The sequence below is a fragment of the Myotis yumanensis genome, unplaced genomic scaffold (genome assembly GCF_028538775.1).
Source record: "Myotis yumanensis isolate MYYU_CA2020_CCGP unplaced genomic scaffold, mMyoYum1.0.hap1 SCAF_11, whole genome shotgun sequence".
Classification (NCBI taxonomy): domain Eukaryota; kingdom Metazoa; phylum Chordata; class Mammalia; order Chiroptera; family Vespertilionidae; genus Myotis; species Myotis yumanensis.
Window position 1 is genome coordinate 23,658,844 of NW_027223762.1, and position 24,732 is coordinate 23,683,575.

Sequence of the window (24,732 nt, forward strand, 5' to 3'; positions counted from 1 at the left end):
ATTATTCCGTAGTTAAACAGAGCCCTCCCAGGGTAAAGCCTGGAAAATCCCATGAAACCAAGTAAGCCCTGACTTGCTGCTTCTGTGAGAAGTTTCAGGATACTGAAACTCAAATTTCTGCAAGAGGCAGACACTTTACATTGTCTTGCAAAGCTCTTGTGAACAACACGAGGTGATTTGGGAGCAAACAGCATGCAAAGCTTTAAAAAAGAAGGGAGAAAACATCACAGAAGGAACCTGAGAAGTTCCTTTGCCTCTCAAAGAAAACAGACATTCCTAACATCCTTACCAGTAAACAACATCCAGTGGAGCAAAGTAATTTTTCATTATCAGGTCGGCAAAGTAAGCTTCTGTTTCCCGGCAGGCAGTTCCATTTCCAATCACCACTGTGCTGCAACTTCAAGGGAGAAACAGGAGGAGAAACTGGATGAGCTCAAGGCATGCTTCTAGATCAATCGGAAGAAATGTACAGAATGCACAAATGCTATTGCACAATGCTCCTGCCCTCTCATACACCCAAGAAACTTCACTGTTTCATAAGGGAGACAGACACACGTAAAATAAAAAACAGCCCATCTGGTATGGCTCAGTGGTTGAGCGTCAAACTATGAACCAGGAGGTCATGGTTCGATTCCCAGTCGGGGCACGTGCCCCAGGTTGTGGGCTCAATCCCCAGTGGGGGGCATGCAAGAGGCAGCCAATCGATGACTCTCTCATCATTGATGTTTCTATCTCTCACTGCCTCTCCCTTTCTCTCTGAAATCAATAAAAATATTTTTTAAAAAAACTTAAATAAAAGTAAGATAAAAAACACTGTCTCTTCATTTGGCATAGCAGGCAGTGGAGAACTATTTTACTGTCACACACCTCAAGAACAGTCAGCTTTCTTCCCATCTAGAAGGAACCAAATTTAGACATGGTTAAGTGAATTCTACGCCACAATAAAGTCATTGTGACTGAATTATGTGATATGTCGTCAAATAATTTAGGAAGTTTCTAACTACTACCATATCCGTTCCTTCAGATCCATGAAGAAAGGAAAGAAGGAAGAAGGAAAAAAGAAGAGAGAGAAGAAGGAGAGGAGGAGCAAAATATAGAACCAAACAGAAACATTAAATGCTCACTTTGCTCATATTACCACCTTTGTTTAGTGACGGTGGCAGAGGAAGGGAGAATTCCTCTGGAGTCTCCAAAGGAGAGTTCTCCAACAATCTGCCCCAGCACTGTTTACATGGTCCCTTCCCTCTCACCAGTGCACTCCCCTCAGTCCCTCCCTCCAGATTAGGAACTTCACAGGTGTCTCTGACTGGCTGAGCCACTGAAGTACTCAAAAGGTTACTTATTTTCATACTTGAAATTCAGCAAAAGCCTCTTTATTTTCTCTGCTTCTTGGAAGCCTTGTCCACAATGCAAGTAAACCACATCAGTATGAAGTATCTGACCTTAGAAAAAAATGAAGAGAAGCCAACTTATAAAACATTTCAAAACATAACACACCAAAAGATTTAAGCCAGTTGAAACAGAAAAGGAAACCAGTTTGTCTTTTAAAATGCAGCCTGAATCGTTCATATTCACTAAATCAGATTCTCCCTAAGCACTATAAAGTTTTGGTATGTCCAAAGTTACAAGGACTCTATTTTGCTACATAAAACCATTACTAATTTTTAATAATATTTATCAATAACAGTAAAAGCTAACATTTGCTGAATACTTACTATATGACATGGGATATTTTAATTTCTTCTGTGGGTTATAGATACATGAATTTCTTTACCTTGTATAATTTTTTCGGTGCATATTTATGAATTGTGAGCTTTTCTGTACAACATTATGTTTTAGCTAAAAATAAATTCAATGAAAAAAATATATATGTATTTAAATTTTTTAGGGTAACTACCTAAAGAATAAAAGTAATGATGAGCTACATGACCAACTTAGGAAGTTAGGCAGAAAGAAAATGATCTCAAATGAAAACAGAGAAATGTAGACTAAAGTGAGGAGTAATAGAAAGGGTAAATATATGAGTAATATAAAAAAATTACTGGCCAAAACAATAAAAATGTCTTGTGGTATTTAAAATATATACAGAATTAAAATGAATCACACAGGTGCCACCATGGAGGAGTATTATCGCCACTGCAACAAGGCTGACCTAAATGCAGATGAAAGCCACAATATTGTTCAAGGTGGGGTTTGGGGTAGTGAATATTACAATCAGAACTTCAACCAATGAACTGCAAAGATAGTAGAATGTTTAGTACGTTTGGTTAAGTTGGGAAAAGCTTATAAATCTATTGTGACCTGTGCAGTGGTCTAGGGGAGTACAGGTGGCTTTCACAGCCAGTTTATGCTTTTGGGGATACCACATCTGATGGAGCCTGTATGGAAGATGGGAGAACCAAACCATGAAGTGTATCGTCAATGTTTTTGCCACTGTTACTGTCCTGTGACACACTGAAAATATTTAGCCAAAGCCATTAACTTAAAATTTGTCAGTGTATCCTTTCTTAAAAAAGTAAGTTACTTAATATGCTAGATGGCAAGTGTGCAATATGCTTCAAAGCAAACAACAAAAACTAAATATTATAAGCAAGCAATCACATAGTAAGTTTATAGATTAGCTCATATTCTATATTTAGAATCATTCCTTTTTTTACAAAGGATGCTTTTTTGCTATTAAAAGTTATCATTAATACCTTTTCAATTTTTAATTATAAAAGTCATATGTAATCACATGAAAGAACATTTAGTGATAAAATAGAAAAATCCATAAACCCAGCAGCTGTTATATCTTAGTCTTACTTACTTATAGTCTTTTCATTTGTACCTAATTTTACATTATTTTAATAATAGTATATTTATAATTTTGTACTTTAAGAAGTTTTAATTTTACTCTATACAGAATCATTTCAATAGGAACAGTTTAATGTCAGCAAAAATCAAATACAAAAAAAAAAAAAAAATTGCCGAAACCGGTTTGGCTCAGTGGATAGAGTGTCAGTCTGCGGACTGAAAGGCCCCAGGTTCGATTCCGGTCAAGGGCATGTACCTGGGTTGCGGGCACATCCCCAGTGGGAGATGTGCAGGAGGCAGCTGATCGATGCTTCTCTCCCATCGATGTTTCTAACTATCTATCTCTCTCCCACTCTGTAAAAAATCAATAAAATATATTTTTTTTAAAAATGGTATGATGTGAAAATACAATCTTATATTTTGACCAGCTTTTCACTAACATTATGTACCTAATGAGACATGAAAATCCATTCAAACAATAAAATTCTCTTTCAGCTTCAGAGATGTTTTAACAGGGATAAATATATGAACAAAACCTGTTGCAAGGATAAATCTAGAGAAAATAATAATTAGCTAACACTCCTTAATTTTGTATTTCTTCTTAGTAGTACACATGACTTAATAGAAAGGAACTGTTCCATTTTTCTCTCAACTAATAGTGGAGTACCAACTACTATTAACTTGTTTACATTTTCTGAGAATTGTTAAAACAGTTTTTAAAAATTCAAAATCTTGGATTTATATTTGAGGGCAAATTAAATCTGGTAACCTTGAATTACCCTGTTGAACAAAATAAGCTAAGAGTATAATGAAAAGTATCTAACAGTTGCCTTACAATTCACGCATCCCATGTGTAACAAACATGTATCGAATGCCTGTTACTGCATATTTCTCCGCTAGTCATTATAGTTATCAATCTGCTGTTCAAATTCTAAGTTTCTTTTGGCACCTATTCAGTTGGACAATTAACATTTATGTTTGGGGAAGAAAAAAAAGTTGTTTTACAAGCAATGGAAAAAGTGAATTTGGTTATCCACGTAGAAGTAACCAAAGTGAAAAGCACTTTTTGCTGACAGAGAATCATAGCTATAATTTTAAGAATTGGAGTTGACCGGAGGAGACCAAGATGGCGGCGTAGGTAAACACCGGAGACCGCTGCCGCAAACAACCATTTCAAAAATACAACTAAAAGACTGAACGGACATCACCCAGAACCACAGGAAGGCTGGCTGAAGAGAGACTCTACAACTAGAAGGAAAGAGAACAGCAAATCAAGGCTCAGAGGCGGCGCAGTGTGGAAAATACAAAGGTTTGCAGCGGCTGCCGGGGTTCTGAGAAGCAGAGCCTCTGGGAAGGGGACTGAGCGTGGCCATAACTGCTCCCTCCGCCCGCCCTGTTGATCCCGCCCCGCCCAAAGCCTGCGCACAGCCATTTGCCGATCGCCTCAGGCAAAGGCTGGATTAGCGCCTCCCCAGAAGGCAGACGTTTTCCGTACAGCTGATTCCTATAGCCAGCCGGCCTGGGGGTCAAATCCCTCTAGTGGTAACTACAACAATTAAGGCTTGGCTAGAACAAGACTGCACACAGAGACCACAAGGGGGTGCACCAAGAAAGCATAAAAGATGCGGAGACAAAGAAACATGACAGAAATGGAGGATATGGAGCTAAGAATCGCAATTTTGAGGGCTTGCCATAAATTTGTGCAGAGCCTCACGAAAACTAATGAGACCCTCGATGCTACGATAAAGAAATTAGAAAGTAAGCATACACGGACTGAAATAAAGAATATTATACCCAATAGCAGACCAGAGGAGTACAATAATCAAACCAAAGGTTCGACAAAAAACACCCAATTGGAAAAGCAAAATGAAAAAAGAATCCAAAAGTGTGAAGATAGTGTAAGGAGCCTCTGGGACAGCTTTAAGCGGACTAATATCAGAGTCATTGGAGTGCCAGAAGATGAGAGACAGCAAGATATTGAAAACCTATTTCAAGAAATAATGGCAGAAAACTTCCCCCACCTGGAGAAAGAAATGGACTTACAGGTCCAAGAAGCGAAGAGAACCCCAAACAAAAGGAATCCAAAGAGGACCACACCAAGACACATCATCATTAAAATGCCAAGAGCAAAAGACAAAGAGAAAATCTTAAAAGCAGCAAGAGAAAGAGGCTCAATTACCTACAAGGGAATACCCATACGACTGTCAGCTGATTTCTCAACAGAAACTTTGCAGGCCAGAAGGGAATGGCAAGAAATATTCAAAGTGCTGAATACCAAGAACCTACAACCAAGATTACTTTATCCAGCAAAGCTATCATTCAGAATTGAAGGTCAGATAAAGAGCTTCACAGATAAGGAAAAGCTAAAGGAGTTCATCACCGCCAAACCAGTATTATATGAAATGCTGAAAGGTATCCTTTAAGAAGAGGAAGAAGAAGAAAAAGGTAAAGATACAAATTATGAACAACAAACATGCATCTATCAACAAATGAATCTAAGAATCAAGTGAATAAATAACCTGATGTACAGAATGAACTGGTGATTATAATAGAATCAGGGACATAGAAAGGGAATAGACTAACTATTCTTGGGGGAAAAAGGGGTGTGGGAGATGCGGGAAGTGACTGGACAAAAATCATGCACCTATGGATGAACACAGTGGGTGGGGAGTGAGGGTGGAGGGTGGGGTGGGAGCTGGAAGGAGGGGAGTTATGGGGGGAAAAAAGAGGAACAAATGTAATAATCTGAACAATAAAGATTTAATTAAAAAAAAAAAAAAAAAAAAAATTTTAAGAATTGCTCCTAGCAGGTAAAAAAAAAAACGCATAAACTATGCAGCTCTTAAAAAGCTTATTAGCAGTCTAACTGTACAAGTAGTAAATTTTATCACTGCTTTAGTTACAACCATCTGTAAATAATTTTAAATACTTATGTGGAGTTCAAGTTAATTAGAATGAAGTGTAAATTAAAAGTATACAATCACTAGCAGATTATTGAAATCTCAGGACTTATGAAATGTAGTTAAACTTATTTAAAAAAATAAAAGATGAAAAATTAAAGTAGACAGCTGGCCACCAAATGTGAAGTTAAACCGCTGTTTAACCTTGAAACAAAATCAAGTTTGCATATTACCACTAACCCTAATACATATAGGAACTGGAACCTGATTCATTGAATTTTGGGAGAAAGAAAAGCTTGGTATTAATACTGACAATATTAAGATAGTATTCCTGTAGGAACACTGTGTGCATGTTTGATACTTTGCTGAGGAACAGTAATTGCTCAGTGTTTAAGAAGAACATTAAGAAAATACAAGGGGAGAGTTTAATGCAATGATTTTCAGCCTGTGGAAAATTCTCATAGTCATTGCCTTTATGTTACCTTATTCTGCTGGCTTTTGTGCCATTGAAGATTATAACAGTGGCCAAACTATCTGTGCAGTTAAAACTCATTTCGATTATTGTTATTGAAGCCTGATCTTAAAAGAATAAAAAAATCTCGTGAACTTGCCATCAGCTGCTTCTAGTTAAAATATAATAAACATTATTTTCCTGTGCTGTAAAAAATAAAATAAAATGTATCTATCACACATAAGTGCATCACAATAAACAGATGTGATAGAAAGACAGAACTGGGGACGGGGGGTTGGTTAACAAATAAGATGAATATGAAGTTTGATTTTCTCATCCCTGTACATGAGAAAACCATTTTCTAAGACTTGAAAAATTAACATTATTTCTAAGTCCACATGAAATATATGAAGTGAAACGTATGACCAATCAAACAACTTTTATGTAAAAGCGGAAAGATGTGCTTACTGGTAGGAGAAATGATAGCTAATTTGCAACCATGTTTGTAACCAGGATCCACTCCCATCAAGGTGCGCCCCGGAACAGGGTTTGTTAAAAGGAGCTGACGAAGGTTCCGTCCAAACATCATCACTGATTCCTTCTCTGCATCTGACGTTAGTTTGGCTCTTTAGAAAAAAAGAAAAAGAAGAATGTAGTTTTTCATTCACCCAAATTTTCTTCCAGAAAAAGAACAGAATTCATTTTATACAGTTATTCCTTACAAGAGCATTTATTAACATAATTACTATTAATATAATGTTTTAGAGAAAACATTATATACAAAATTATATTGAGTCTATTTTTGCTAAGTGCAGAAACACAGTATCACAAATGACTTTGTGGTATCAAACCTACCAAGTTCATCATACCTATGTTCCTTCTCTCTGCTCTCTTTTATGTATAAACATCTGTGTATATGAGAGAGACCGGATGTACAAAGATTTGGACAGCAAATGGATGCCAAATTAAAGTTTGTCAGAAAATTAAAAATATAATCACATAATCAGCGTGATAAATTATTGAGTCATAAGTAGCCTCCTCCAACAATACTTAATTTTACACCTTCACCTATACATATTTCAATGTTTCATTCTCACTCTATTCCATTCCTGCATCTACCCACTTTGTCTTTCTCAGTGATTTGATATGACCATAGATACTAATGCCAGTCTAGAACTATGGTTCATATAAATAACTTCTTAGTTTTATCCAAAGAAGTTATTGAAAGTCGAATTTTAAAACTTGTTATAGGATAAAAATATGTGTCTATAATGGACATAAAGACAGTTGTAAACTAAGTTTTACATCACTCATCTACTTAAAACTTAACTTATTACCTCATGAAATTCATAAGAATTTATAAAAAGTATCTCTTCTTTATTAGACCAGGTTAAAAAAATGCATGCCATTGGCCACAAGAAAATTGAGAGGTCAAAAGCAATTCAAAGTACATTTCAAATTAGTTTTGAGGTATAATGTTTTACATATCTGAAGGCACACAGATCTAGCTAATATTTGCTTTTCCGGCTTAATTCAGTTCCCTAAGGCTCTTCTCTCATTTTCTTTAACACTTCAGTCATTCTCCCTGCAGTCAGCCATGCAACATGAAAAGTATCATTATAGATCTTCACTTTTAACTTTATTTATTGAGTGAGCATTTGCTGTCAGTCTTATATAAGGTACCATGATTGGCGTGAGAGATACAAAGCTCAAAAGACAAGATCCCTATCCTGAAGACCACTATCTAGGGGAAGAAACAGAAAAATAAACAGACAAGTACAAAACAATGGTAAGTGCTATACTAATGGGAACACATAGCGAGGATAGCTAAATTAGAAAGACTTTCTAAAAGATGTCCTCTCAGGTGAATCCAGAAGGATAAGTAACAGATATAGGCAAACAAAGGTAGGGAGAGTAGATAGAAGGCAAGAAAAAAATACCAGTACTCCGGGCAATGGAAGCAGCTCATGGCTCATTATAGAGGCATGTAATTTCACATGCTAAAGTAAAAAGAAATACCAAGACATAAGGCTATAGAGACAAAAAGAAACCAGATCACAAAGGGTCAATCAAGCACATTCTTCTAAAGATTTTGCATTTTTTCCTGGAGACAAAGAAGACCCATTGAAAGATTTTAAGTAGAAGAGTATGAAATAACCAGATGGAAATTTTTTTAGGATGGCAATGTGGAATATATATGGGAAAAAGAAACAAGACAGAGATCATCTATGACCCTATTATAATAATTCAGACAAAAATGATGATGTCCTGAACCAACTATCCCCTAGTAACCATGGAGATAAACAGAAGTCCACATTCAAAATATAATGAAAGATGGTAAAATAGCACTTGGCTTTAAGAAAGAGGTAGGTGTTGAGAGACCAAGATGGCGGCGTAGGTAAACACCGGAGACCGCTGCCGCAAACAACCATTTCAAAAATACAACTAAAAGACTGAACGGACATCACCCAGAACCACAGGAAGGCTGGCTGAAGAGAGACTCTACAACTAGAAGGAAAGAGAACAGCAAATCGAGGCTCAGAGGCGGCACAGTGTGGAAAATACAAAGGTACCGAGGTGCGCGCGCAAAGCGGGCTGGTGGCTGAGGGCGCGGTTGTCGTTTTCTGCCGGGAGTGAGTCTCAGACTCTGGGCTCCAGATCCGGGCGAGTCTCTAGGGACCCAGACTCAAACGGGAGAAGCGGGATTATCCGGCATCAGTTGGGACCTGAGGGCAGCTTTCTCTCCGAGGTTTGCAGCGGCTGCCGGGGTTCTGAGAAGCAGAGCCTCTGGGAACGGGTCTGAGTGTGGCCATAACTGCTCCCTCCGCCCGCCCTGTTGATCCCGCCCCGCCCAAAACCTGTGCACAGCCATTTGCCGATTGCCTCAGGCAAAGGCTGGATTAGCGCCTCCCCAGAAGGCAGACGTTTTCCACACAGCTGATTTCCACAGCCAGCCGGCCTGGTGGTCAAACCCCTCTAGTGTTAACTACAACAATTAAGGCTTGGCTAGAACAAGACTGCGCACAGAGACCACAAGGGGGTGCACCAAGAAAGCATAAAAGATGCGGAGACAAAAAAACATGACAGAAATGGAGGATATGGAGCTAAGAATCGCAATTTTGAGGGCTTGCCATAAATTTGTGCAGAGCCTCACGAAAACTAATGAGACCCTCGATGCTACGATAAAGAAATTAGAAAGTAAGCATACACGGACTGAAATAAAGAATATTATACCCAATAGCAGACCAGAGGAGTACAATAATCAAACCAAAGATTCGACAAAAAACACCCAATTGGAAAAGCAAAATGAAAAAAGAATCCGAAAGTGTGAAGATAGTGTAAGGAGCCTCTGGGACAGCTTTAAGCGGTCTAATATCAGAGTCATTGGAGTGCCAGAAGATGAGAGACAGCAAGATATTGAAAACCTATTTCAAGAAATAATGGCAGAAAACTTCCCCCACCTGGTGAAAGAAATGGACTTACAGGTCCAAGAAGCGCAGAGAACCCCAAACAAAAGGAATCCAAAGAGGACCACACCAAGACACATCATCATTAAAATGCCAAGAGCAAAAGACAAAGAGAAAATCTTAAAAGCAGCAAGAGAAAGAGGCTCAATTACCTACAAGGGAATACCCATACGACTGTCAGCTGATTTCTCAACAGAAACTTTGCAGGCCAGAAGGGAATGGCAAGAAATATTCAAAGTGCTGAATACCAAGAACCTACAACCAAGATTACTTTATCCAGCAAAGCTATCATTCAGAATTGAAGGTCAGATAAAGAGCTTCACAGATAAGGAAAAGCTAAAGGAGTTCATCACCGCCAAACCAGTATTATATGAAATGCTGAAAGGTATCCTTTAAGAAGAGGAAGAAGAAGAAAAAGGTAAAGATACAAATTATGAACAACAAACATGCATCTATCAACAGATGAATCTAAGAATCAAGTGAATAAATAACCTGATGTACAGAATGAACTGGTGATTATAATAGAATCAGGGACATAGAAAGGGAATAGACTGACTATTCTTGGGGGAAAAAGGGGTGTGGGAGATGCGGGAAGTGACTGGACAAAAATCATGCACCTATGGATGAACACAGTGGGTGGGGAGTGAGGGTGGAGGGTGGGGTGGGAGCTGGAAGGAGGGGAGTTATGGGGGGAAAAAAGAGGAACAAATGTAATAATCTGAACAATAAAGATTTAATTTAAAAAAAAAAAAAAAAAAAAGAAAGAGGTAGGTGTAAAAAAATGACACATGAATGAATGATCAGGACAATCACCGAAATAAGAAATGTAGAAGTAGACTACACATTATATGTAGTCAACTGAATAAAATGGCTGCAAAATAATGGTCTACATGATCTCACTTAATTCATTCATGAATGGAGAAAAGTCTGGTTCATAATGGTTATGTCTAGGTAGTGAATTATGTGTTTTTTCTTTGTTTTACTGATTTTTTTCAATTTTTCTACAATAGGACAAATTTCCTTTTAATTAGAGAATTAAAGTAATTTTCTTTTGAAAATAAAAATCCATTGGGAGTTTCCCCTCTCAACCGCTGTTCAGGTAATTACAAGTATTTCTATTGAGAGACACATCTACTGGTATAGACAATGTCTGAAAACCAACTTATGGAATGAAATAAGATATATTTCTTTAACCACAGGCATTTTACAAAAAGAGAAGGAAAGTGCTCTTGCTTGTCACCAATGGAAGTCAGAGAAGGATTATACATTAAAGAATTCCACACCAAACAACTTTCATTAACTCTCAATAAAATTATTCCACAAGCAGTGAAGCTATGCAAATCGAATATATACAAAAATGTCAAAAGTGCCACTAGATATTATATGCAACATGAGAAAACAAGATAAAGGAAATGAAATTTTAAATAAGTTGTTTCTTTTTTACTTCAATAAGAACAGAATCCCTTATTTTTAAATTTGATACCCCAGCACTCAAAAATAAGAGATGTTACTTCACACAGACTTGAAATAAAATAGTTCTCCAAAAGAAATACTATTTTTAAGGGATGTCTGGGCTAAAAAGGATGAATCAAGAGAATGAATGACTTTGACAAAAACGAGGTTGGACAAAGGAACTATATGTTGTTTTTAATAGTACCTCCTCACTCTCTGCTCTAAATACCTCTAAACTCAATGTCCAGGTCCAGAAAAAGAAAAACAAACAAAAAGGCTACTATAAATTAATGAGGTTGAAGAGATGACTAAATCTAGAGTTCCAAGATAACCCTTGCTGAAACCTATGAACAAGTGAGAATGAAGAAAATCTGTGGCACATAGGAAGGAATGCAGAAAAGGCTGGTTTTTAAAGATTGCCAACCAAGACCAAGGCTAGAGGGAAGAGAAAAGAGGGGTTTGCCTCCTAACATTACTTTTCTTTCCATCTCCTCCCCTAGAAACAAAACTGTACCTCACCTTTTTTGTAGTTCTTCTTTATAACAGTCCCTCTGTTGGTCCATCTACATGATTCCTTTAATAACCTTTTAATATTTGCTCATCATTGCTGATAATTACTCATCCAAATGACTCCCATTTGGAGTGAAAAACATTATATTACCTTTCTCTCTTCATAGCAATAAATTCATTATGTGTTCCACTGATTCCCTTATGCTTTTTTTGGCTCTCTTTATCCCTAAAACTGCTTCCAACTAACTTCTCCATTAACTTCTTAGTTTGTTTCTCCCAAGCCAAATCTCTCATCAATAAAAGCCTTTATTTAGCTTTGTTGTCAAACTGCAAGATTGTATTGCAGAATTGGAAAAGGTACACAGAAGGGGTCAAGATTTGATTAGTATGTCATAATTAATAGCTGTGTTGTGATGTATGAATGTGAATGCCTCTTCAGACTGAAATCGAGGTTTAATTTTAAGACTCTGTGATTGGGACTCAGTTCTTTGGATTGATTGATGGATCAACAAATACTTATGCTTTAATAGGCTTATTTCATACATAATAATAAACAGTATACAAAATTAAATTAGACAAGATGCATACCTGAACTCTCTACAGAGGAGAGGATAAATAAGGCGTTTAAAAGAATCATCTATTGAATTGTGTAAAATCTTCATTAACTCCGGCCTTGCAAAGCGACGTGGTCTCCACCTGAGGGGAAAAAAAGCTATATTAAAACTGATGTACCAATAACAAGACCAGGAAACAGCTCTTGGAAGAGGAAAAAGGAAGTGGAAGAGAAAAGGGGGGAATAACTTTACTGAAGCCAAAGTAACAGTCTGTGTAGAGAGACTATGATGCCTGGAAAATTATTAACTATGGCATCTGGAGTTATTTTTAAAAATCTAGTAACCATGGTCATACAAACTGAAGGAAGGAAAAACTTGCCTATTCTAGGAAGAGTCTCCAAAGCATTATAATAATGGTCAAAACCTAAAGATATAAGAAAGTTACCAAAAAAAATTACTACAAGTAGATTAGTACTACTCGGGCATAAAATATTAGTTTTGGGGGGACAGAGGGAGGTGTAGATACTAGTAGATAAGCTAGAAAATATGGCAGTGAGCAGACCATTAAGAGTATTATATACCATGCCATGGAGCTTGGCCAGTGAGGAAAGATAACACAGTCCTGCGTCCTGGGACAATATGCTAAGAAGATAGTCTTTTAAGGCGAAAAGACCCTAATGGAGTGCTTTTTAAAAAAAACACTATTTCTGATGTCTGCTGGGGTCATTTCCTTTAAGGCCAAACCAAGGTATCCCCATTTGCTTATAGGAAAAAACTTTTACATATGCTATGGTTTCTCCCAAGAATGCCTTGGTTCCTTTGTCTTGCATGCTAAACCATAATTCATGTTTTTTTCCAAGTGGAATTTATTGGGGTGATACTGGTTAATAAAATTATATAGGTTTCAGGGCTACAATTCTAAAATTACATCATCTATATATTGTATTGTGTATTCACCACCCCAATAATGTTTGTAATGTAAAGAAGATACTATATCCATTGTCTGTCATTGTTGGTTTGTTTTTTTTAGAAAATGGACATCTTTCCATATTAGTACATATAGATATCAGTATAGTATTTTAGAAACAAAAGAAAGGAAATTTTATAAAAATCTATAAACAGACCTGTTTTGGATGCACCACCTACAGAATTCATTCTTAACTCCATCAGGAATGTTGACCTTGACCGTCAGTATCTTCAAATTTTCTCCACGGTTAATTGCCAGAATCTGAGTACACACATACATGGCAAAGACTATGATCCACAAAACATATAAATGATCAATTTAACCATTCAACCTTTATAAAATAAGTCAGGTGGTTACCCAACCTAGAACTATATCAATTTTTTATTCATTTATTTACCAAAAATGTATTAAAAATAATCATTTCTTTATATAGTTTATAAAATTTTAAAAAATAAAACACAAGTACAAAGCCTATGACATTCACCAGAAAAGACTTTGGTGATCTAAAATCTCATTTGAGATTCAACTAACTGAAAATTAATGATCATCTAGAGATAGGATATACTTTTTATATTTGTGAAAAGAAATTGCTAAAATAAGTACAAACAGACAAATTCCTGAGTAAAATATTTAATCACTATTAATTGTTACCATTTATTGAGCACTTAGTAATTGTCAGGCCCATCTAATACATTACCTCATTTAATCTTCAAAACCACCAAACATACATGTATTATCATCTTCATTTTATATAATTTTCCAAGACTAATTTGTCCCAAATCATAAGCAGTAAATGGAGAAATTTAAACTCAGGTCAGCCTGCCCATCATCTTAAATTAATACATTAAAAGAGTAATTGTTTTAAAACATATTAAAAACTTTCCTTAAAGAAGAGCGAGCAAACCTCAAGTAAGCAAAAGAAATAAAATAATAAAAATACAGGGGAAAGTAACAAAATAGAGAATAGAAAAACAATAGAAAGTATCAACAAAACCAAAACTTGTTTTTTTTATAACACCAACAAAATTGACAAACTTTTCACTAGACTAGGGGTGTCAACCTGCAGGCCATATAAGGCCCAAGAAATCATTTGGTCTGGCCCTGCCAAGGCATTAGGGGTGAGTTAATTAAGTGTTTGACTAAATATAGCAGGCTAATTTTTAAGTTGATAAATTTGTATGGCCTGAGAATGATGTTATAAATATCCAAATGGCCCTTGACAGAAAAAAGGTTCCCCACCCCTGCACTAGACTGTCTGAGAAAAAAAGAAGAAACATTCCAATTAACAAAATCAGGAATGAAAAAGGGGCCATGGCTGTGGATGATATAAAAATAAAAAGAATGATAAGAGAATATTATGAACAACTGTATGTCAAATTAGATCACTTAGATAAAGTGGACAAATTCCTAAAAAGATACAAACTGCCAAAACAGAATCAATAGAAGTGGAAAAGCTGAAACAATCTATAACAAGTAAAGAGATTGAATTAGTACTTTTAAAATTTCCCACAAGGAAATGTCCAGGCTCAGATGGCTTCATTGGTGAATTCCACAAAATATTTAAAGAATGCCAATTCTCCACAAACTCTTCCAAAAAAATACAATAACTTCCCAAATCTTTCTATTTACTCTGACACCAAAACCAGACAAGTACATCACACAAAAAAACACAAGGAAGAAAACACACAACATGCCACTATCTCTTGTGAATATAGATGTAAACAACCTCAATAAAATATGAGTAAACCAAATCTAGAAACATATCAAGAGGGATTGATTCCAAGAATGCAAGTTTGGTTTGACATACAAAAATCAATTAATGTAATACATCAGACCAATGAAATAAAAAAGAAAACTACATGATCATCTCCGTAGATGCGGAAAAAGTATCTGTCATTCATGATAAAAACAACAAACTAGGAATAGAGGTATTTCATTAAGGTGGTAAAGGGCACATTCAGAAACCCGACAGATAACACCATACTAAGGGTGAAGGACTGGATGCTTCCCATCTAAGATCCAACTCCTCTTGCCACTTCTATTCAACATTGTGCTGCAAATTCCAGTCAAGGAAGTTAGGCAAAAATAAATAAATAAAAAGAACCTAGATTGAAAAGACAAAGTAAAACTACACTTGCAAAGAGTATGATTTTATATATAAAAAAAATACTAAAGAAACTGTTAGAACTAATTAAGATTTCAGCAAGACTTCAGGACAATCAATTTACATTTATAAGCATTCTGAAATAAAAATTCTTTTAAAATTTTATTTACCGTAGCACCAAAAGGAATAAAATACTTAGGAACAATTTTAACAAAAGAAATGCAAAACTTATACTCGGGAAGCTACAAAACATTGTTAAAAGAAACTAAAGACCTACATAAATGGAAAGACATCCCATGTTCATGGGTGAGAAGGTTTAATATTGCTAAAATGGCAATACTTCCCATATTGATTTACAGAATCAATGTAAGTAATCCCTGTCAAGTTCCAGCTAGGTTCTTTGCAAAAATTGACAAACTAATTTTAAGATTCATATAGAAATTCAAGAAACCCAGAATAGCCAGATCAATCTTAAAAAAAACATAACAAAGTTGGAGGACTCCCACTTTCTAATTTCAAGACAGGTGCTACTGGCATAAGAACAGACCTACTGAATGGAATAGGAGTAAGAGTCCAGAAACAAATCCATATCTATGGTCAACTTATCTACAACAAGGATGCCAAGACAATTCAATGGGGAAGATGCAATCTTTTTAAAAAAAATAATGCTGAGACAACTGAATAGCCACATACAAAAGAATAAAGTTATAACCATTCCTCACACCATACACAAAAATTAACTCAAAATCATAGACTTTAACGTAAGAACTGAAGCTATAAAACTCTTTTAGAAGAAAATATAATATCTTTAATTTGAATTTCACATGGAAAAGATCCAGAATTGAGCTCAAATCCAAGCACACTTGTAAGCAGAGTCTAATAAGAAAGGTCACTGGTCAGAAAGTCATGATACTTGAGGTGTTCTATTGTCAGCTATGCTAGTAATTCTTAGTGTCACTATAACTTCTCTGGGTCCTGAGCTCCCCATTTATGAAATGGAAAGGATATGACAATATTACAAGAATTTCAATGAAGGAAAAAGAAAATAGTTGACCTAAAATTCTTTAATTCATTAGTAAGTAGGCAAATCCAAAGTATTATCATTATTACTACTACCAGCATGCATAAGCAGTTTCCTTATTTACCTGATGATGTTGGATGTTTCTTATGTTGCATGAAAAATTCTGGTAGAGATGAAACTTACCAACATCTTTCTCATTTACTTTTTTTGAGGACACTTTTGCCAGAGATGACTGAATAGAAATATATCTATTTTGGCACCTGTTCAAATACACAAATTTTAAAATAAACAAGTATCTATAATAATAAAAGTGTAATATGCAAATCGACTGAATGGCCGAACAGCAAAACGACTGTCTGGACTACCATGCTATGAAACCTACTGGTGCCAGGCCAGCCAACGTGGGTGCAATGCGATTGGTCGGGGGCTCGGCCATCGCCCCATGATCGCCCCAAAGAAGGAAGCCCAGACCACCGGCCAGCAGGGCAATCAATTGGGGGGCTCCACTATCACCCCAAAGAGGGAGGCCCAGGCTACCCGGCCAGCGGCGCTGCGGCAGATAGCCTGGGCCTCACTCTGCAGGGCGATTCATCAGGGCGCCCTGGCCAGGTAGGCAGGACCTACCTCTTTGGGGCGATCAATCACGAAGTCCCGCGATCGATCACTCCACAGAGGGAGACCCAAGCTACCTGGCCAGCAGCGATGCAGCAGGTGGGTGGGGGCCTCCCTATGAGGGCGATCCATCGCAGGGCTCCCAGACTGTGAAAGGGCGAAGGCTGGGCTGAGGGGAACATCCCCCGCCAAGTGCACAAATTTTGTTCACCAGGCCTCTAGTTTATTTTTTATTTTTTAAAAATATATTTTATTGATTTTTTACAGAGAGGAAGGGAGAGGGATAGAGAGTTAGAAATATCGATGAGAGAGAAACATCGATCAGCTGCCTACTGCACACCCCCTACTGGGGATGTGCCCGCAACCAAGGTACATGCCCTTGACTGGAATCGAACCCGGGGATCCTTCAGTCCGCAGGCCGATGCTCTATCCACTGAGCCAAACTGGTTAGGGCTAGTTTATTAATATGTGTAATAAAGAAACATGTTATATGGAATAGGTTAAAAAAAAAAGTTAAGCTGCCAGTTGGAGCGTCATCCCATACACCAAAGGGTCACAGGTTCAATTCCTAGCGAGGACACATACCCAGGTTTCGAGTTCCATTCCAGTAAGGGAACATACAGGAGGCAACCCATCAAAGTTTCTCTCTCATATTGATGTTTCTCTCTCTCCCTCTCTCTAAAATAAATAAAATCATATCTTCAAGTGGGGATTAAAAAAAAAAGTTAAGCCACTACCAAATATTTTTAAATGATACCCAACTATGAGTAATTGGCCCATTAAAAGAGGTCTCTTTGCCTATTCATAAGTCCTACAGATCTATTTATGTATCAACCCAATCCTTCCATAAAATGTCTAAATGAGTTTAGATTCCATCTGCAGTTATAGAAGAGATCAAAACTATCTACAATGAAACAGACCAATGACCCTGGTCAAAATATCATCCTTCTCTAACCAAGTAAGCCAGTCAGAATCAATTAAAAGCTAAAAAGAAGAAAATGTGTCAGAAGAGCTCCCAATGACAATGTATTGAAATGACCAAATTTTTGCAGTATAATCTATATACTAGCATATAAAAGCGTAATATGCAAATCGACCGGACAGCAGAACGACCAGTCAGCTATGACGTGCACTGACCACCAGGGGCCAGAAGCTCAATGCAGGAGCGGCCCCCAGCCCACAGGCCCCTATTGCCCAACTGGGACCTACCAGCCAACCTCTCAGTCCCTCTCCCCAGCCAGCAGGCTCTGATCGCCCTGTACCACTCCCCCCCCCCCCCCCCCCGGCTCATGCCCTCACCCCCCCCGCCCCGTTGTCCGTGTCCATTGGTTAGACCTATATGCTTGCATGTAAGTCCTTTGGTTGATCTTTCCCCCTTACCCCCACCCTCCTCTACCTTCCCTCCAAGGTCCGACAGTCCAATCAATGAATGCCTCTCTGTCTCTGGATCAGTCCTTGTTCATCAGTTTATGTTGTTCATTATATTCCACAAATGAGTGAGATCATGTGGTATTTATCCTTCTCTGACTGGCTTATTTCACTTAGCATAATGCTCTCTAGTTCCATCCACGCTGTGGCAAATGGTAAGAGTTCCTTTTTCTTCTTCCTCTTCTTAAAGAATACCTTTCAGCATTTCATATAATGCTGGTTTGGTGATGATGAGCTCCTTTAGCTTTTGCTTATCTGTGAAGCTCTTTATCTGACCTTCAATTCTGAATGATAGCTTTGCTGGATAAAGTAATCTTGGTTGTAGGTTCTTGCTATTCATCACTTTGAATATTTCTTGCCACTCTCTTCTGGCCTGCATGGTTTCTGTTGAGAAATCAGCTAACAGTTGTATGGGTACTCCCTTGTAGGTAACTGACTTTTTTTCTCTTGCTGCTTTTAAGATTCTCTCTTTGTCTTTTGCTCTTAGCATTTTAATTATGATGTGTCTTGGTGTGGTCCTCTTTGGATTCCTTTTGTTTGGGGTTCTCTGCGCTTCCTGGACTTGTAAGTCTATTTCTTTCACCAGGTAGGGGAAGTTTTCTGTCATTATTTCTTCAAATAGGTTTTCAATATCTTGCCCTCTCTCTTCTTCTGGCACCCCTATAATTCTGATGTTGGTACACTTGAAGTTGTCCCAGAGGCTCCTTACACTATCTTCATATTTTTGGATTCTTTTTGCTTTTTCGGTTGGGTATTTTTTGTTTCTTCATATTTCAAATCTTTGACTTGATTCTTGGGATCCTCTTGTCTGCTGTTGGATCTCTGTATATTAGTCTTTATTTCAGTCAGTGTATGCTTAATTTCTAGTTGGTCTTTTTTCATATCCTCCAGGGTCTCACTAAATTTATCGGCGGTTTCCAGAAAATTCTTGAAAAACCTTATAAACATGGTTTTGAACTCTATATCCAGTCGTTTTCTTTCCTCCATTTCTGTCATTTGTGACCTGTTTCTTTGTCTCCACATTTTTTATGCTTCCCTGTGTTGGTAGAGTGGTTTTGTGTGCTAGGTGTCCTATAGGGCCCAGTGGCTCAGCCTCCCCAGTTACCTGAGGGGGACACTCCTGGTGCACCCCCTTGTGGACTTTGTGCACAGTCTTGATGCAGTTATGCCTTGATTGTTGTAGGTATCACTGGGAGGAATTGACCTCCATGCCAACTGGCAGTGAGAATCAGCTGTGTCTGCAGTGGGAGAACTTCTGTGCTGAAGACACCCTTCTGGGGCAAGACTTGCTTCAGTGGGGCTTTGGTGCTCACTGAGTCTGCCCCCTGAGTGTGTCCCTTATGGATCTGAGGAGTTGTAATCTGGATGGTCCCACTCTGACCACTGGGTACACTGGCTCTTGGATCTCAGGAGGTGCTAATTTAGCCTCTGCCTGAGGTTACCCAGCAGGAGCTACGAAGAGATCTGCAGATTCCCCTTCCTTTTTTGGGGTTTGGAGGTGCCCAGATGAGGCCCAGCTGTGAAGCAATGCAAGCTGCTGTGGGGCCTTGGGCCTTCTCTTGGAAGTTCTGGGTCTGTCTGGCCCAGCTGCAATTTGTTAGGTAATTTTCAGGTTGCAAAAGGCCAGGGCATTCATATGCAAAAGCCTCTGTTGCAGCGTGGGTGGGGCGGGGTCTAGGAATCAACAGGGCGGAGCAAGCAGCTATGGTTGATCCTCAGCCCTGCCCTAAGGGGCCGCGTGTCTCAGTGTCCAGGTAATTGCTGCAAGCACCTCTGAGGGAAAGCCGCCCTCAAGTTCCGAGTTCTGCCTGCTGCCAGACAGTCCAGTTTCTCCCCGTATCAGCCCTGGGTCCCCAGAGACTTCCCGGAACCAGAGTTCAGAGCAGTCGGGAGCTTGTGACTCCCTCCCAATTCAAAAAGACAGTCATGTCCTCAGGTACCAGGCCCTTTCCGTGCAAGCGCACGAGCCTCCGTACCTCTGCACTTTACTTCCGCACCTCCTCTGAGTCTCAGTGTGCTTTTCTCTTTCCTTCTAGTTGTAGAATTTCCACTCAGCCAGCCTTCCTGTAGTTCTGGATGATGTCCATTTTGTCTTTTAGTTGTATTTTTGAAGTTGTTGTGGGAGGCAGCAATTTCCGGTGTTTACCTATGCTGCCATCTTGGTTTCTCCCAATAAAAATATTTTTTAAAAAATAAAATAATTTAAGCCCTGGCAAAAATTAATTTTAAAAAAGATCTTATTTTAATGAGGCATAAAATCCATAAGCCTGAGTAGGGTTTTAAAAATCTCTTACAAATTGGGACTGTGATACCACGGGTAAGCTGCTCTCCATCAGCTAAAATTCATTTTGAGGTCCGTACTTTTAGCCATACCTGACATGAAATAATTTCGTTCGCCTAATCATGGTAAACACTAGAAATGGAATGTTATAAAATTATATTCCTATTGCATAATATGTTTAAAAGCAATGCCACCCACTCTAAATGAATATGAATCTCTAGCATATTTTGTGTAACCTAGTGGTTTTTAAAAAGTGTTCCTCAAAGCCCTCCACTGAGGTGCTTCAATGTTAGGAAGATGAGCATTCAGTTTCAGGCTCCCTGCTCAGAATTCAATTAAAGCAACTTTACTTTTATCTGTTTTAAATATTAGGGTTCTGTTGTTTGAACAGAGTTCTGCTACTTTAAAAAAATAAAAAAGTCTGAAAATAAAGTTTGTTTGTTTTAAAACAAATTTTTTTAAATTGATTTCAGAGAGGAAGTTAGAAGGAGAGATAGAAACATAAATGATGACAGAGAACCATTGATTGGCTGCCTCCTGCACACCCCACACTGGGGATTGAGCCCTCAACCTGGGCATGTGCCGTGATCAGGAATTGAATCATGACCTCCTGGTTCATAGGTCGATGATCAACCACTGAGCAACACTAGCCAGGTTGAAAAAATTTTTAATGAACACTGGTCTTAGCACTAACCATGCAGCTCTTAACAACATGAATCCACAAAGCAGAAAAACTCTGTACAAGAATTACTCACAATTTTCTTATGAAGTCAAGTGTCTCTCTGTCTTTAGCAATCATGTCTGCTAAAATATGCTGCACTCCTGTTTCTATGTCCTGGAGTGTCGAAAGCCCTTTAGACAAAAGAGAAAACAAAAGCAAGAACTACAGATTTTTTTTTAATTGTTATTAAATCACAAATTTATTCCAGTCAAAAAGAACCTTAAATTGACAAACTTAACACATTGTGGACGGATCATGAGAATTCTCGCTTCATATTACACAGTGTTTTACAAAGTATCATACTTTAAAAAGATATTAACTTGTAAGAACATGTAATAAATAACTTCAAAATGCAATGGGTCTTCAATTTTAAAGTGTGCCTTTAACATTTATGTAAAACATTTTCGTACTCGATCAATAGAAACTGTTCTGGCCACTGGGTAAAGAGGGCAATAAAACTACTGGTCCGCAATGTGTTAAGACACAAAGTATCATGGCAATGACTAGCTTCCCTCTCCAACAAAAACAAGTCTTCTAAAGCAATAACAGAGGACCTTCATATACCATATAACCTAGTGGTGAAAAATGCAGCTCTGGAGCCAGCTGCCTGGTCTAATCCTCGTTCCACCATTTACCAATGTGTGACTCTGGTCAAGTTACTTGACCTCTCTGTGCCTCAGTTTCCTATAAAAGCAGACTAGTAATGGTACCTACTTCATGAAGTATTTACAAAGATTAAGCATGTTATGGAAAAACACATTAGTAGTACTGTAACTGTGCTGGGCCCTGAATAATTCCCATCATCAGAAGTATCACCAAGTACCCATCATCACATATAGTTCAGAAACATCACCATATATGACAATCAAGAGAGATATGGTTATCAAACCTACCCAGTAGGAACTCAATAGGAGTGTGAACTAAGGAAAACTTGTAGCACAGGAGGTAAAAAATAGAAGGAAAGAAAATCAACCATAACAGAAAAATTGAAATAAACAATAAACCTTTATGCATCTAACATTCTGAAAGCTTTGGCATTCGATTTTACTGAAACGTATTATGACTGGCCATAGACAGTTCCCTCTGTGACCAGTCTTAATACATGGCTATATAGTCTCAGCTACTATTAAATTATTAAATGTTGCAACCCTTTAAAAATCCAACTAAAACTACACATTAAAAAAAATAAACTTGAATTTTACTCATTTCAACCCATCTCTATACTCAAATATTAACGTGCTTTTTCTTGTGATTATTGTCCTTTTCAAAACAGATACTGAGATGTGTTATTTGTATATGAACAGATATATATTTTTTTACAGACACACATACTCTATTTTTTAAATTGCAAACTCACATTTGCTGATTTTTTTAAAAAACAAGATCATGGTATGCTGTGATTCTCTACAGTTTTATACATACTATAGATTTTGTTATCAGATACTGCCCCCTACAGATATTTATGTCTCCTAGCCTAAAAAATCAACAGAGGCCAAGAGAAATGAGAATGATTGTCGGAATCACCAGAACATCACTCTCCCCATTAAATCCTATCAGCACGCCTGAAAAGGCCACTTATTCAACAAGCTGCGACCTAAGGCCCTCATTTTGACAATGAAACCAATACAATCTTGAAAGTGTCAGTTGTCACTTTCCTTGGGTTTTTCTTAGAAATAGCTCTGCCTTACTCCCTTCCTGTCTTTCTCTCTCTTGTGCACACGTACACACAAAAGGACAGGCCGATACATTTCAGGGAAAGACAAGCACTTTACTCCCGGAGAGCACAAGTGTGAGAGGAGGACTTCACTTTATTCTTCATGCACATTGAAACTGTTGAAATTCTTTCCAAAGACTAGATATGACTTTATAATTAAATAAATTTTTTCAGAAATAGGACAAAGTTTTAAAAGACAACATAGGAGAATCTTTATAATAAGTGAAGAATCCTTATTATCCTTATAACCTTAGGATGTAAAGATATTTTTTTAAAAAGAAAAAAAAGCAATTACTATATCTTAAAAGATCAATAAATTGAAAAAAATAAATATATTAACAATAATAAAACTAAGACTTTCTATTTACCAAGATAAAGCATAAAGAAAGTAAAAACAGGAGCTACAAACTGGGAGAAAAGATTTGCAACCCAGATAACTAAAAAAAAGAAACTGATGAACAAAACAGATCCAGAGACATAGAATCATGAAACAGACTGATGAATTTCAGAGGGAAGGTGGGGGTGAGGAGGTGGTAGTGGGGAGAGATTAACTGGCAAACTTATATGCATATATGCATAGCCCATGGACACAGACAATAGTGTGGCTAAGGCTTGGGAGGGGCGGGTGCGGGGAAGGGGGGGTCAATGGGAAAAAAACAAAGGAGATATCTATAATATTTTCAATAATAAAGATAAATTTTAAAAAATAAAAGTACATACAAAAAGAAAAGAATATCTTAAAATGATTATAAATTAGTAAGAAAAAGAGAAACAGCCCTAGCCAAGTGGCTTAGTTGGCTGGAGCAAAAGGATGTAGATTGGATTCCCTTTCAGGACACATACCTAGTTTGCAGGGTTCGATCCCAGGTAGGGGTGCATATAGGAGGCAACCAATATATATTTCTTTCACATGGATGTTTCTTTCTCTCTTTCTCTCTCTCTCTCTCTCTCTCTCTCTTTCTTTCTCTGTCCCACTTCCTCTCTCTCTAAATTAAAAAAAATCAATAAATATATTCTTGAATAATGATAAAAAATGTTTTTAAAGAAAAAAGAGAGCCCTAACCGGTTTGGCTCAGTGGATAGAGCATCGGCCTGTGGACTGAAGGGTCCCAGGTTTGATTCCGGTCAAGAGCATGTACCTTGGTTGCGGGCACATCCCCAGTAGAGGGTATGCAGGAGGCAGCTGATCGATGTTTCTCTCTCATCGATGTTTCTAACTCTCTATCCCTCTCCCTTCTTCTCTGTAAAAAATCAATACAATATATTTTAAAGAAAAAGAAAAAAGAGAAACACCACAATTAAAAAATGGGCAAAAGTTTAGAACAGATACTTCTTCAAAAAAGAAAAGCTGAATGGCTAAGCAAGAAGTATATTGGGATTTATTTTGTAAGAATTCCTTATTCTTTATATGCTATGTTTTTTTATAATTAATCAAACAAACTTTTTAATATACGTTTTCAAAAAGAAACAGGGCTGATCTCTTTAAGTAAAGCAGGTACCTTTTACACTGGGTTGAATGTAAGACAGCAGATTAAGCATCCCTGGATTCTCAAGCAGTGTCCTGGCTGCTTCCTCTAATCCCAACTGCCTTGCTCTCTGGGCTTTGGTGCCTTTGCTCCCGGTTTTATATGGAGCTGACTAGAAAAAACAAATTCAGAAAACATACCACATCATTCAGTTTTAAAAAGCTAGTTAAAATTAGGACACAAAATTAGAGGACATGGCGAGAATGCTAAAGACATCCTATGACAGTGATG

At 37.6% G+C, this 24,732-nt stretch overlaps 1 protein-coding gene and 1 pseudogene across 2 annotated transcripts in view; one reads left to right on the forward strand and one right to left on the reverse strand.

Moving 5' to 3' along the window:
* Positions 1 to 24,732, reverse strand: part of SRBD1 (S1 RNA binding domain 1) — a 169,337-nt gene that overhangs the window by 123,729 nt on the left and 20,876 nt on the right. For both annotated transcript variants that reach the window (XM_070429136.1, XM_070429135.1), the window contains exons 7-14: positions 24,475 to 24,613; positions 21,296 to 21,392; positions 16,344 to 16,479; positions 13,252 to 13,355; positions 12,162 to 12,269; positions 6,613 to 6,770; positions 1,352 to 1,442; positions 290 to 397 (exon numbers count right to left, since the gene is read on the reverse strand). In XM_070429136.1, coding sequence (XP_070285237.1) covers positions 290 to 397; positions 1,352 to 1,442; positions 6,613 to 6,770; positions 12,162 to 12,269; positions 13,252 to 13,355; positions 16,344 to 16,479; positions 21,296 to 21,392; positions 24,475 to 24,613 — 941 coding nt within the window. The remainder of the gene's footprint in view (positions 1 to 289; positions 398 to 1,351; positions 1,443 to 6,612; positions 6,771 to 12,161; positions 12,270 to 13,251; positions 13,356 to 16,343; positions 16,480 to 21,295; positions 21,393 to 24,474; positions 24,614 to 24,732) is intronic.
* On the forward strand, positions 2,117 to 2,372 carry LOC139019566 (dynein light chain Tctex-type 3 pseudogene; annotated as a pseudogene).